This window comes from Buteo buteo, chromosome 8 (assembly GCF_964188355.1).
Source record: "Buteo buteo chromosome 8, bButBut1.hap1.1, whole genome shotgun sequence".
Classification (NCBI taxonomy): Eukaryota; Metazoa; Chordata; class Aves; order Accipitriformes; family Accipitridae; genus Buteo; species Buteo buteo.
This window is the reverse complement of record NC_134178.1, coordinates 24,879,469-24,893,259: the sequence shown is the minus strand read 5'-3', so window position 1 is coordinate 24,893,259 and position 13,791 is coordinate 24,879,469. Positions and strand designations below refer to the sequence as shown.

At 38.3% G+C, this 13,791-nt stretch overlaps 1 protein-coding gene across 2 annotated transcripts in view; it reads right to left on the bottom strand.

Annotated features, from left to right (window-relative positions):
- The window catches only part of SAMSN1 (SAM domain, SH3 domain and nuclear localization signals 1), a 190,718-nt gene that overhangs the window by 34,832 nt on the left and 142,095 nt on the right, over nucleotides 1–13,791 (bottom strand). The window contains exon 1 of one of the 2 annotated variants that reach the window (XM_075033931.1): nucleotides 2,403–2,570. The exons of the other annotated variant lie outside the window; for it this stretch is intronic. Coding sequence (XP_074890032.1) covers nucleotides 2,403–2,459 — 57 coding nt within the window. The 5' untranslated portion in view covers nucleotides 2,460–2,570. Of the gene's footprint in view, nucleotides 1–2,402; nucleotides 2,571–13,791 lie in introns of those variants that run through there. 2 annotated transcript variants of the gene reach the window in all.

The following is a 13,791-nucleotide window of genomic DNA, read 5'->3' as shown; positions in this document are numbered from 1 at the left end:
GCATTGCACATAATGAACTGGCAGTTAGATACTGAAAATCTGTATTAGTCCAGCATTGGTCATTGACTTGCCCACCCCTGCTAGAGGCTTTATACAGAAACAGTGAATTGCCTCAAGAAAGGTTTTAACACCAGCCTTGCACGGTATTCCTTCATCTTTATCAAAAGGCGTAACTGTACGCCAATATTCTTCACATTAGAAAGTAATAAAATCAAAAGGATTAAAATGAAAATCTTGGTGAAACACTTGAATTAATGCACAGAAGTTCATACAATTGTGATGAAAACAACTGGTCACCATGGATTCAGTTACATAAAAAGATCATTTTGGTGTCCTTTGAGGGCCTAAGGTAGCAAACCTGATTTTTCACTTAACACTCCAGACCTTATGGCTCTCCCACAGGTGTTGTGTCAGCCCCATGTGGATGTATTGGAGACACTGGGACATCTAAGCTGCCTAAAGGCAAGGTGAGGTAGCCCAAGACCTCCACAGTGACAACAGCATCCTGCCCTGCTAGTATGAGGAGATACCAAACGTTGCCTGCACAGAGCAGGGGCAGCCAGGAAGTGATCTAGGGAAGTCAGTTGTGAAACCTTGTAACTTTTGTAGGGAGGTAAGGACCTGCGCCCCACATTACCCAATTCAATATTAAGCAACTTTAGTATTTGCGTTGCTTCCACTGGGCATGTTTTGAAACATGCTACAACAAGCTAAGGTTTCTATTCCGTGCGACATGGGGCTGCCTCCTCCCATGCCCTTTTTGTGAATAGCACATTCAGCAAAAACATTCTCATCATGGAAAGTTCATACATTTCTGTGCAAAAGTGGGACTACAGTAGGTGAAGTATTTCAAAGCACACTACTGAGGCAGAAAGACATCCTGAGCCACTTCACCAAGACCTTTCCATTTTTGTAAACATTTACAATAAGACAAAGTCAGCAGGTTTGACACTCAGTCAAGTGGTTAGACTATTTTCACCCCTGCTTTACACATATGGTGAATCAAATCCATAACCATGATATATATGTATATTTTTGAGAAGCCACAATACCAGCATTTTAATAGCATGGAGTGCATTCATGAATGACTAACTAACTGTGTTGGAAAAAAAAATAATCAGACTGTTGTTAAGGAACGTATTATTTTGGAAGAAGGGAGTGACCAAAATTTGGTTTTGAAATTATTTAACAGACAGAAAAACAAAGCCCATCCACAGAGTGTCTCATGGTCATTTCTTGCTTAACCTATAGTGTAATTAGATATTAATTATACTTCTGCCCTGTCTTTAAAAAACAGTATGACGATTGAACAGAACAAAGTACATACCATACCAACCAGTGAAATGCTTAAAACCCCATTCAAATCCATGGGAAAATGGATTCAGAATTGTTTCAAATCCATGGAAAAAACATTAATTTTAATTATTAATGAGTCATAGTCTAAAACTGCAAGTGCAGTACACAAAAGCCAATGCTGAGTAAAACCAGAAGACATTCCTGCTGAAGTAGTGTCTGTGATAATATTTAGGAGCCAGAAATCACAAAGTGAGGGGTATTCCCAACCAATAGGAAGATGGGTCTGTAAACTAGGAGACAGTGAGTTACTGAGAGCAGAGATATACTAAAAGGCTTTTCTAATCTCATTTAAATTTTCAGCACTGGCAAACTGAAATAGAAATGGATACTGATGCGCTCGGGTCTAGCAGTAGCCATTTCTCTTCAGGCTTACAATACACTTGCAAAGGTCATCCTGCACCCAGTCCAGGGACTGAAAATAAATTTCTAGCACAGCACAGGACACATCCTTATGCATCTTGCAAAATTCTCACTTTCTTTCTTGCAACTGCAGATTGTGGAAAGTGTCCAGTGTAGCATATTATCAATTTATTCAGAGTATTTGTTTCAGGCTGAAAATATAATAATTAGCAGAAAAGTGAAGATGACAAACACTGACTGCCAGGTACCCTCTCCTCCTTTGGTTATGATGATCCAAAAGAAAAATCTATTAAAATAAGAAACAAATTTAATAGCTTTTCTAATTCTTCACTGATTCTCACACTCTTTCATGGGACATAATCAGTTTATCATAGTTGAAAGGAGGAGAGGGGATTTTTGTGAGCCCCTCTGTTAAAAGACTGATGCAGAGCATATAACAATACACAAAGTCCAGTACCAGGACTCTTCAGCACAGCTATAGCAGCTTCACAATGGTGATTCCCTGAATTGGATCATTACTTTTATAAAGTGAGTATATACAAATAGCTTCCTGAGATTATACCACTGTGGCACTTGCTAGCACATCAGGAAATCCTGAAGCTAGGATTTAGAAGGAAATCCTCCTTTTAAAAATCATTAAGAATTCCTGTTATTATTCTTTGACATTAAAAATGAAACATTCTTACCTTTGGCTTTCGACTTTTCTCCTTATCAGACACGTTAGATGGTTTTCTCTTCAACATTTTTATTTCAGGTTTATCCAGCTGATGTGCAACTGCTACTAGCTTGTAACTAAACTAAGTACAGCAAAGCGTACTGCACAAGCGTACATCAGTTACACAGTTCCTTATTCTGTCAGGATGTGACTTCACGCAGCTGGTTTGTAGCATGGGTGAGTGACCTGAAATCTTTCTTTGAGGAAGGAGTGAGGAAGGAGAGGAGGCAGTGAGGGGAAAAGAGAGAGATGCACTAAGGAGATGAGTTGAAAATAAGGAAAGGGTTCAGAGTGAGAAATGCTTTAAGACTTATCTCCTATTTCACCATCCGGCCTCAGTAATACTTTGGACAACCTCAAGAAAATCATCCTCTTTTCCTCTCTCATTTTTCCCCACTCAGTCTTGTGGCAGTAACTGCACCCTTCATTTCCACTTCTGCTGTGACTTGAATGTGAAGAATGTATGCTGCTGTTCTGAGGACCAAGGGATATTATTCCCCAGCACGTTCACACCGTTCTGTGGTACATGGTCTAGCTGGTCCCTGATGTCTCCCTTTCTCCCTTAGCTCTATAGTAATGCAATAAAACCAATGAGATTGAAGGTCATTGTTTGGCAAAGAAGGGAAGTTTTCTAAAGCCATCTTTTTCTTCTGCATGGTGGAATTTTTTTTTGCCATTCATCGCAGAATTTGGACTCCCTGAAATAGCACTTTTCAGTCCTCCATTGTCCTTGATTTCGTGACAAAGTCACAAGGAGAAATAGCAAGTCTAACAGAAGGTTTACAACAAAGAGACAGAGGAGAATGACAAAGGTCTTTTATGCCCTCTCGAAAAACAGCCCAGAGGCTAAATGAAACTGGAAGTATTACGATAGCTTTGAATTTCTGCTTCATTTTGCTTGATATTATTTGCCAAAGTCAAACAAATAAAAGTCTTGAGCATCCTAAGTAAAACTTATTTGTTGTGAATCATAGGCTACAAAACCTGAAACCATGAAAAATTCCCAACTTTTTGCTGAAAGATGGAGGAAGATTCTCAGTTTCAACCCCCAAACTTGTGGGCCAACCACAGAGCTTCAATTAAATCTTAATTTAACATTACTACAAATGAAAAAGAAATCTATTTCTAGCTAAATTGCAAGAAAAAGGTTCAAGAGTAAGTGTGAAGAAAAAAATTTTGGTAAAAATACTTTTTTTTTCAAAATGTTTATAAAAGTTTTTCAAAAGTAATTTTTTTTCCAAGCAAATCTATTCTAAGCAACTTCTACTCATAAGTTTTGCATACATAAAAGCTCTTTTAAAAAAGCAAGTCACTGTGGAGGTCTCTTGCACCAAATAAAAATTCGGAAGTCCTTGTCAATCCAAATACTCAGTGCACAGAATGAACTTTCTCAATGTCATTCTTTTAATATGGTTGAACTCAAATTTTAAGGAAAGTTGAACCAAGAAACCATGCAAACTGACAATGAAAAGAACTGATGGTTGAAAGCTGGTAAGAAATGCACAAGTCTTATTTCTTAGAATCACCTTTCCCAGTCCCATAAACACTTCTAAGTTTTTGAAGCATCTATGAGGACACAATGCTAGACAGGCAGGTAGTCTCTTAGCTGAATTGCTCCATTCTTCCTCTATCATATGAATACTCCAGGGAGGGATAAGACACTGCTGGTTAGATGAATTCCCATTTCAGTTTGCTATTTGGACTTCTATTTAAATGTTTCAGAAAAGTTTTGGAGGCCTTCTTGGACTCTGATGGATGGGCAACTGATGAAATAATAATTATTATATGTTAATGGTATAACGAGGTTTTCCTTTCCAGACCTTTTAAGAACTGGGTTGGTAAGAAGAGGAAGAGGAACTGGGGTTAAGGTGCTGAAATTCTGCCAAATATAATGCAAGTTTGTTCTCTGTGTTATTGGATTGCAGTGGAGTATGTGTTGAACTTCAACCTATTAACCAAGATGTTTCACTTCACATTTTGATCAGAACTACACTCATCTAGAAGACAGCTGAATTTATTATTGTTGTTATTAATAATAACATATATATCAAAGTTCATAATCATTGTTACTACTAATAACTAATAATTAATTAATAATAGTGAACTCTCAGAGATATGTGTCTTTCATATATCTGAAAACAACACCTGAAAAGTCCATATAAGTTTCTAACCGTAAGGAGGTTTTGCCATGGATATTTAATCAGCCTTAGTAATTCAGTAGGGCCATATATTGTTATAAAAGCTGTATGAATGTTTAATAGTAATTAAACCTGGCTAGTTATCTACATAGATGTACATTGCAGCACATCATTGTTTTTCTTTGTAATCCGATCCAAACATGAGGATTAAATCAGACTCTGCTGATCATTAGACTGTGATTTCCTGTCTCAGGCCACTGTTAAAATCTTCATGATTAATAAAGTGGGAACTCATCTGAAGAGTAATATATGAGCTTCCTTTCTGTAGAATATTTATTGTTAAACAGGAAGAAAGAGGCCATTTCAAGAGATATAGTACCCACCCATATCTATTTCCTTTCCTCATCCACATATCAGAAAAATTATAGCAGCCTGAAAGCTGACCTGATTATGCTCTTGCCCTTGGAAGGTTGACCCACACTCGTTTTAAAAAGTGAGAAAGTGAAGAAAATCAAACATATACAACACTAAGTTCGTTTAATTTAGTTAACCAATATGTTACAAAAGGAGCTCTTTTGAATTAAAAAAATAATAATAAGCTCAGTGCTTATATCCTCTGTATTTGAAGCTAATTTTTCAAAGGGGAATGAGCATCTATGTAAAATTAAAAGAAAAAAATCTCATACTTAGTTTTCTGTTGGACATGACTGCAGGTAACTTATTCCATTTCCTTGCTGGTCTTTGAACCTGATCCAAACCTCAGTGAAATCAATAGAAGTATTTTAGGGTGAATTTTACGGGGCTTGGATTGACTCCTCCATCCTGAAATACCAAGGCAATGTCACTCTTCTCTCTGGGAAGTTGGATTGGGAAAAAGGCTATCCACTTAAAAATAATTAAGATGACCCCATGAGAATGATTACCACTGCCTTTATATTTATAAAAGGCAACATCCTTTTTCATATTAGAAACACATATTTCTTTGTCCATCAGACAAATCTGGTCCAAGTTCAACCAGAGGCTCAGAGATACCTTGGGGCTGTATATTGCTTTCCCTAATGCTAAGCAATCCCGGAGTGTGTTAGTCTGTTTATTTTAATTAATATAAGACTTATATTTTGTACAAGAAAGGAATCATGTCTTCAGCCTCTGCTTTTATGGCCCTGCCTCTCCGGGTATGATCTAGCTTCCTCAGATATTGCAGAAATCTCAGAATAGCAAGTGAAGCTGAGTGAATAATTTGCAGTGAATAATTTACTTAACAAATTTAATCTTTATTTCCTCAAGGAATGTTCATGAGCAGAAGACAATTTCCTCATATGTATTAATTATGGGCCAGAACATAGCTAGATACTTCCCTTTCCTGGTCTAATCTGAGCCAGGGCCAGCCACTGTTACAGTCACTGCTACTCCTCAGCAGAGATGTCTCCATAATTGACCATGGCAAAGACTCTATAGAAACTAAAAGGAAGAAGTGTGAAAAAGTGAAGTTAAACCCTCTCTCCCCTGCCAAAACCCCATGAAAGAAGCCAGATGTTGTAAGGCTGGGCTGTCTTTATAACTATTTAAACTAAACACTCACTTTTAATTTTAACTCCAAAGATTGAGGCTGTGATTTTCCATTGAAATGCTGGGGAATGGAGCTGGATGCTTAAGGTCCCATCTTTGAAACTCCCACACTCACTGCAAACTCATCACTGAGAGCATCCAGAATTTAGTACTGAAAATTCATCCAAAATGCTTAGGGGTTTCATGCAACAGGGTGTTTAATTTCCTGTTGAATAGGCTCCTACGTGCTTTTAATCAGGAATAAAAAAAGAAGAAGCTACAGAAACTCGGAGTCTTTGAGAAGCAAGATGGGATTAAAGAATATTTTAAGTTTACACCCTTGATACGGCAGAGGGTTGACACTATATCAAGAAGACTCCTATCCCATACAAAGTATAATTCTTATGAAGCCTGCAGAAACTGCCTATTCAGCAAAGCTAATAATCTGAAGTTAGCTTCAAAAACTTGATCTCTGCTAAATAATTTACATTGGGGGAATTTTTAATGCCACACATCCACTGAAACAGCATGAGGGAACAACAGAGCAGAGTCTAAGCTTGTTTAAGCAGCTGTCAGGTTGCAGAGCAGCAGGAATACCCTCATCATACCAAGTCCCAGGAATTGTGAATTCAGCCTCTCTCAGACTGCTAGGCTTCCTTCTCTTCCTGAAAAAAATAATCTTGTGATTCTTCCTTCTCTTATGCTAATCCTTTGCCACTAAGGTCAATGGAGTCACAAAGAAATATGGCAGGGACAGCCTATCACTACCAGGGCTCCTACTGAATTTAAAGATGTGTCTGGTACAAAAAGCGGTTGCTACTCTGTGAGTAAGAAAAAGTGTCTTATTGCCAGGCCGTCAGACTGTGTCCTTGGCATGCTCCCAACACTGCCTGGCCTAAAGGGAAAATGAAGTACCAAGAACTTATCTCAAACTTTGATCCCAACACATTCTTCTGCATTAGCAGTAGATGAACAGAGCAGTCATACCTACACTATGTCAGGTTAGCATTAACACTAATAAAAATCTATACTATTGTGACAGAAGGATTCTCAAGGAGATTGGCTTTCACCTATTGAACAAATCCCTTTCTTATTACCTTGAAGAGTAAGAGCCAAAGTTATATCTATATCTTCTAGGTATTCCTGTTGGGAAAACTCAAAGTCAGCAAGGTTGATATCTTGTAAAGCACAGCCACAGGCTTATCCAGCATCCGTGTAATAATTTCAAGCAGAAATATGTACGTCATTGGTGGTTTTCCTGTACAATTTATTGTAAGAAGAATGCACATTACTGTCTGTGATGGATAACAGAAAGTAACTGGCAGGACAATGCTGCTGTGGGTTCAGGCATGCAAGCGAACACCATGCTGTTTCTCAGAGTGAATGTTAGAATGTAGCTCAAAGCTACATCGTGATGTTCATGCCTAGAACATCTCGATGGATTTTGTTAGTGAACACTGAGATTACTATTAAGCTACAAAGGCGTTTTACACCACATTATTTGCAGATTTTATATGACTTGTTTCATAGTCATCCAGCTGAAGCTCAGACTCCCAGAAATGCATTTACAGATAGAGTGACAATTGCCTTGCACATCTACTCAGAAACCTCAAATATGAGATTTTTGATAAAGAAAACTGATATAAAAATAAATTTAGGCTCTCTGTTTTAATCTCATACACAAAACACGACATGCTTCGTTCGGCATTTAGAAGACCAACTTAATGCACAAGCACTGGAAGTGCAGCAGGGGATTTTTTCAAGGTAGGTACATGATGTCTGCCAGCCTATCTCTGATTAGAATCAAGATCAACAGAAGTAAATTCTGATTAACTCTAATGTGCAGCCTGCTGTCAGGAAACTCTTTGTAGTTTGAACTATCTTTTACCAGTAAACACCTCCTCCTGAATTTCTTCACTGATGTCAGAGTGTTAAGTCGCTGTGTCGTCACAGCGTTAGTACTGCTGTGCAAATGCTAACATGAAAAGGAATAAAGTATGGTACACTACATATTCACTTGCAGGGCTTCAATTTCATTTTGCTTCAGAGGAAAATGCTATTCTTCCTTTCTGCTTGAACATAGTTTCAAGTGGGTGAAATTCATAATTTGGAAGTGACACAGAGGGACAAGATGCCTTTATTTGTAATTGGTTTTAAAACTTACTTTCTACCCATCTAACTGATATGATAGCTGATTGATAGCCAGCAGAAACACAAAAAATCTTCATCTTCAAGAACAGGTGATCAGTTTCAATCTTACATTTTATTTTCTTTCCTTAAAACACTCTGTACCAGACCAGTGGGCTTATCTTTTGCAACACTTGATTCAGGTGCTAACATTAACGGCAATACCTTCAAAATTAAGCAGGATGGCTCAGGCTAGCTCCATCAACAGACCTGCCAAATCACACATACTGGGAATGAGACCTGAGCAGTCTATTTGCTCCCATGCTCACTTCCAGGCCTGAACCTCACTGCAGGGAGGTCTGGCTCCTGCTCCGTACGTCTGTCTGGCAGGTGTAGGTGATTACCCTGATCCATCAGCCACTTGCTCCAGTGGGTGACAGAGGGTGGGCAAGCTGCAGCCATGCTGAGCTCCTCCATAAAGAAGAGGAGGCACTTTTCCTGCTGGCGTTCGGCACCAAGTTTCTTGCTGAGGAGGACTGGCCAGGCGATTGCTGCACCCTGTGCTGGTCACTGTTAGTGCCCTGCTTGCCTTGCTTGGAGCTCCATGGGATGCTTTGGGCTGTGGCTGAATTGAATGGTCACAATTGAGTAAGTTGCCCCAGGTCAGCTGAGCCTCACGAATGGGGTAGGAACTTGCTCCTAGTCCATTAACAAGATGAAGTGAAGCACAGTCACATAAATTTATTTCATTAAGGATTTAAGGTAACATACTTTACCTCAGGCTGTGGACTAAAAGCACTCACAGGGACAGTCATGGTACTCAGTAGGTATAAAGTAATTACTTACATGTCAGCAACTTGTCTTTGGGGAGAGAAGGGAATGGAAAGGGGAGGCTGTCTCTGAAACTGTGATCTGTGGGAAGAGAGATGGATGCTTTGCCTCTTCACAAATACCCCACTTTTCTTCTGGATTCCCTCCACCAATCTTGATCATTTTTCATCAAATTATCAAACTCCTTCCCCTCTCACTTCCCCACAAAGTATATGAGCTTTTGATTCACGCCTTGCATACCACTTCTCTACAGAAACATTTTTTAACCTTGTACTCTCACTTATCTGATAATTTTTACTTCTTTCACATGTGTTGTCAGGTGTTTTCTGTCTCCTTCACCTTGCTGCTGCCACAGAAAGCAGAGGTTGATGAAAAGGCAACAAAACTTTTCCCTCCAATGGCTCCATCCATGATCTGCTAAAAGTTCTACTGAGATACAGACAGCAAACTGGAGAGGAGTCTTGGTCCAGGAGCAGCAAAACTCTGAAAGCTAGATAAAGGCCTGGTAGTTTACAGCAAGTATTTTTTTTAATAGATGTACAAACTGGTGAAGAGAAATGTTAATATTATGCTCCTCTTGTTTGGGAGGTGCAAGTTCACAAAAATCTTTGAAACATCTTTGGGTTCAAACACCCCTATAAACCTAAATAATAATACCTAAACCCCTAAAAAAAAAATAGCACCCTCATGTACCACACACAGAAACTCATTAGATTAAGAAAAGAAAGTTTTAAAGCCAAGGGAAGGCAGAATTAATGTTATCTGTGATACCTGAATCTTACCCCCATACATGTATGTTTTATGATGCAGTCTTAATGATGCAACTTCAATATTTACCACTTTTCTCTACTAAATGTCTGTCTCAGTGCAAAGGATGAATCCGAATGGATGTGTCAGAGCCTGCAAATAAATTGTTTGAACTCCTGCCCTTCTGGTGCACAAGCTAGTATGTGTATTCTTGCTCATGCAACAACTGTCTGATGTGTAAAATCACATACTATCCCTATTTTGCAAATGAAGCCCAAGGCAGACAAGCTAAGTCATTTGTCTAATATCACATGAGAGGTCTGTAGAAGTGCAGGGAATTGAATCTGCATTATCTACATGCTTAAACACTGGATCATGATTCACAGAATTAAGGAAGCTATGCTGCTATGAAGAAATGGAATAAGGATTTCTTTTGTCATTATAGTTCAGTGAAATGTTAAGAAATTGTGTTAAAACTTATTTACTTTGCAGTTGATCATTGACTGCACGTAATCCTCAGGTTTTGACCCTGTGGTCAGAGGTACAGAAAATTTGAGGGAATGCAGCTGCAAGTGAAGTTTGGGGAGTTTGACTTCAAGGCTTTCAGGCTGAAAAATCTGAATAATATCCTGCCTATCTTAAAATGTCCCCCAGAATTAACTGATTTTGCCCCTTTCCACCTGTACACGTCTTGCTGTAGGATGTGAGCTGCCATCTGTATTTATCTGAGAAGAACTGTCTTGAGAGCTAGCATGGCAGCTAACACACTAGTCCCCTGTCATAACATGTATTGCTGTACTGCAATGCTGACTAATTTTTAGGGGACTTATATGGAAGCAAGGATGATCTGTGAGGAAGGAAATCTAGGTATTAAACCACCTACACAATCCAGAACTAAATATAGAAACCCTCAAAATATCTGTAAAAGTTTCTGTCTCATGATCTTAAACTATCTGAACTCTTGATTTTCCCACTTCCCACGCACTGTTTGTCGTCATTTCTTGTGGTATGCTATCAAACGTAAGTTGTAGGCAAAAGTCAACGAGAAGTTTCATGTCATTTAACCTAATTAATTTGGTCCTTTCACAAAAAATATTTGGACAGATTTCTTCAAATGGATTGGAGTGTAAACACTTCCAGCAAGAATTATGTTATGTTCAAATTTCTAGTTTGCTTTGCTTATGTATTAGGGAAGGTGAACTTCTTCAATCAATTAAATGTCTACAGAAAGTCAGTCCAGAAATTTCATTACCATAGGTGAATTCCTTTGAAAATAAAAGAGAATACTCAGATACAAATCATTGTCCAGTTCTTTCTGAAAAGCCCTGGTCTTTGTTACCTAATGATCTGTGCATATACCTGGAAGTATTTAAATAGCAGAATTAGAGGTGTGTCTGCTGTGCGTCCATTGTTTCACTTCCAATCTTATTTTTCAGGCCCTATTCTTGTTCATTTTACCCACAATTATTTTTTCAAAGCAGGATGAAAACCCAGTATTCAAATTAAATTTTCAGTTTCTAAAAACTAGTTTGAAATTATGCAAGACATACCCTGCTTTTGGAGAATGTCACGACAGAAGTACTTCTTTTACTAGGCTTTGAAACACTTTCATTATAATAATGCAGCAGCCCTGGAAATCTTAATGCCTTTCTGGCACTGAAAATCCTCACTCTTCCATTTATGCCATTGCTGAGCATTGATATCCTGTGACTTTTCCTACATTTCTGTGTGAGGGAGATGAAAACAGAACTAATTTCTTCTGATTTATGAAAGGCTTATTTCACAAATAGGCTTTACAGGAACACTTTAAAGCATACAAAAATGACTTACTGAAGAGAATAACTAGCTCAATCTACACTCACAAAACAAGCAAGCAAACATAATCAGCTCTTGAGCCAGCTCAGAACTTCCAGAAAATTAATGTACACTAAAAGAAAAGTCATTTGAATTAGCTAGGGAAGAAGACAAGGCATTGTTGTATGCACTGCTACCTACCACCTATGTATTCTTGTAACTTAAGGTTGGTAAGGATCCTTAGGTCATCTTAGATTGTGGCTTCCTTACTGAAGCCTTAGCCTCAATACGATCTATTTCTTTCAGTATGGAAAAGTGCGTTATTCTGGCAATTCTAAAGGATGCTAACAGGAAGTCATCCTTTCATCAGACAGTTTGTTATCAACAACTGCAGTTAGTTTAATTATATTTTGACTCTTAATCATGTTTCATGAAGCAGGTAGCATTCCTTTTTTTTATTAAGAATTCATATGCTATTTACAAAGAATAAGTCTATGAAATGCATAATTTTCCCTGCACTTTCAGCAATTATATTCCCCTTCATACTATATTCATGACAGTAATCCAAAATAACCTTTCATTTCTTTCTCTAGCTGAAGCTCTGCAGTGCCTAACAGCTATGTTAGAAGCAAACACATGAAATCTGCTGAGGTGAATTGAAATGTTCTTCTCTAGTTATCTGTAACCATATTAAGGATGTTGTGGTATTTAAAAATATCTTTAAGATATTTAAAAATATCTTAACCAGGACATACTGCAAATAAATTCACTTAATTATCATTCTGCCTTATATATACTAGCAAGTACTAGCAATCCAACTTTACAGAACAGTCCACCAATGTTTGGAGGGAAAAGTTTGGAATTGTTAAGCTTTTTAGTAGAGTTAGGTATAAGTACCTCTAAGATTAATGGAAAATGTGACATAATTCCCTATATAGCTATGAAAATTCTAATAAGGTATTAAAAATATAAAATAGGACAAGAGTTACCATAGTGAAGAGCAGCAGCATCAGATTTTTCATATTTTTTAAAACCTGCTTTGAGACTGCATGGTCAAAGTCAACACAGATGAAGACACTAAATTTCTAAATTTTTCACACTACTATGCAGGTAGTAGCAAAAATCACTGCAGGATTCAGAGTGGCAGTGGCAGATATTTGCTCTCAGCACAGTGCAATGGTGCAGCTACAATGAGGCTGGACACCCTCCTAGGCTCCTCTCTTCCAAGCACAAAGCTTGAGAGGTGAAGCCTTGCGCTTTAAGAGGTGATTTTGTCTCACTTTTTGTATTTAACTGAAGCAAGCCATATGATATTTACCATCTTGCTGATTTAATTGTTTCTTAAATAAAGCTCCCTGTGACAGGAGACAAAGTAAGACTCTACAGACACTGAAGCATGAGGAAAATGAGTGCTCTTAAGTTCACTAGCATTTGTATCTTTTTGGCTGAGTCCGTATTTTGCTTGGTATTTCCAGGAAAAGTAAACACTGAAAATTCAGTCATGGATCTTGACTTTTCCCCAGTTTTAAAATCAAAGCTATTCAAATTTCACCAGCATTTGACTACAACAGACATGCATAAACATTTCTCAATCACCACACCTTCACAAGGCTTAAAATTAAAAATAAGCTTACACAAGCTTCTGGGATAGGGTTTGAACTGGGAAATAGTGAGTGCTTTTGAATTTAACCATGTGCTAGATTCAGCTGTAGCATTCAGCACTGTTCCTTTTTGTCTATCAGTTTGTGTAACTTCGAAGACTTGGCAATCTGGGGGCATGGGGTTGGGGGATAAGCTATCTCTTTACCCTGCAAGAGAGGTGCTGAGTACACAGGGTGAAGGGCTGAGCTGCTGGCCTGACGGGGAGAGCAGGGTAAAAGGTGAAATTGGCTAGAATGTTATAAAAAGCAACAGGAAACCTGTCGGGGGGGCTTGTAAATGAAGATATGATAAGATGAAAGAGAAGCAGCTGGGGGCAGTTTCATGTCTTAGAAAACAAATCCTGTATTCATGTCTCAGCCACAGATTATCACCTGAACACCCATCAATCATGGTCTTGACTGCTTTGTTTACTGCCACCCTTTCAGCTGCTCTTCATCTCTTCCCTGGGCAAAGACTTTGGTCCTCAGCTTGGGTACAGCTAAGCAGGACTTCCTAACACCAGTAGAAAATAGA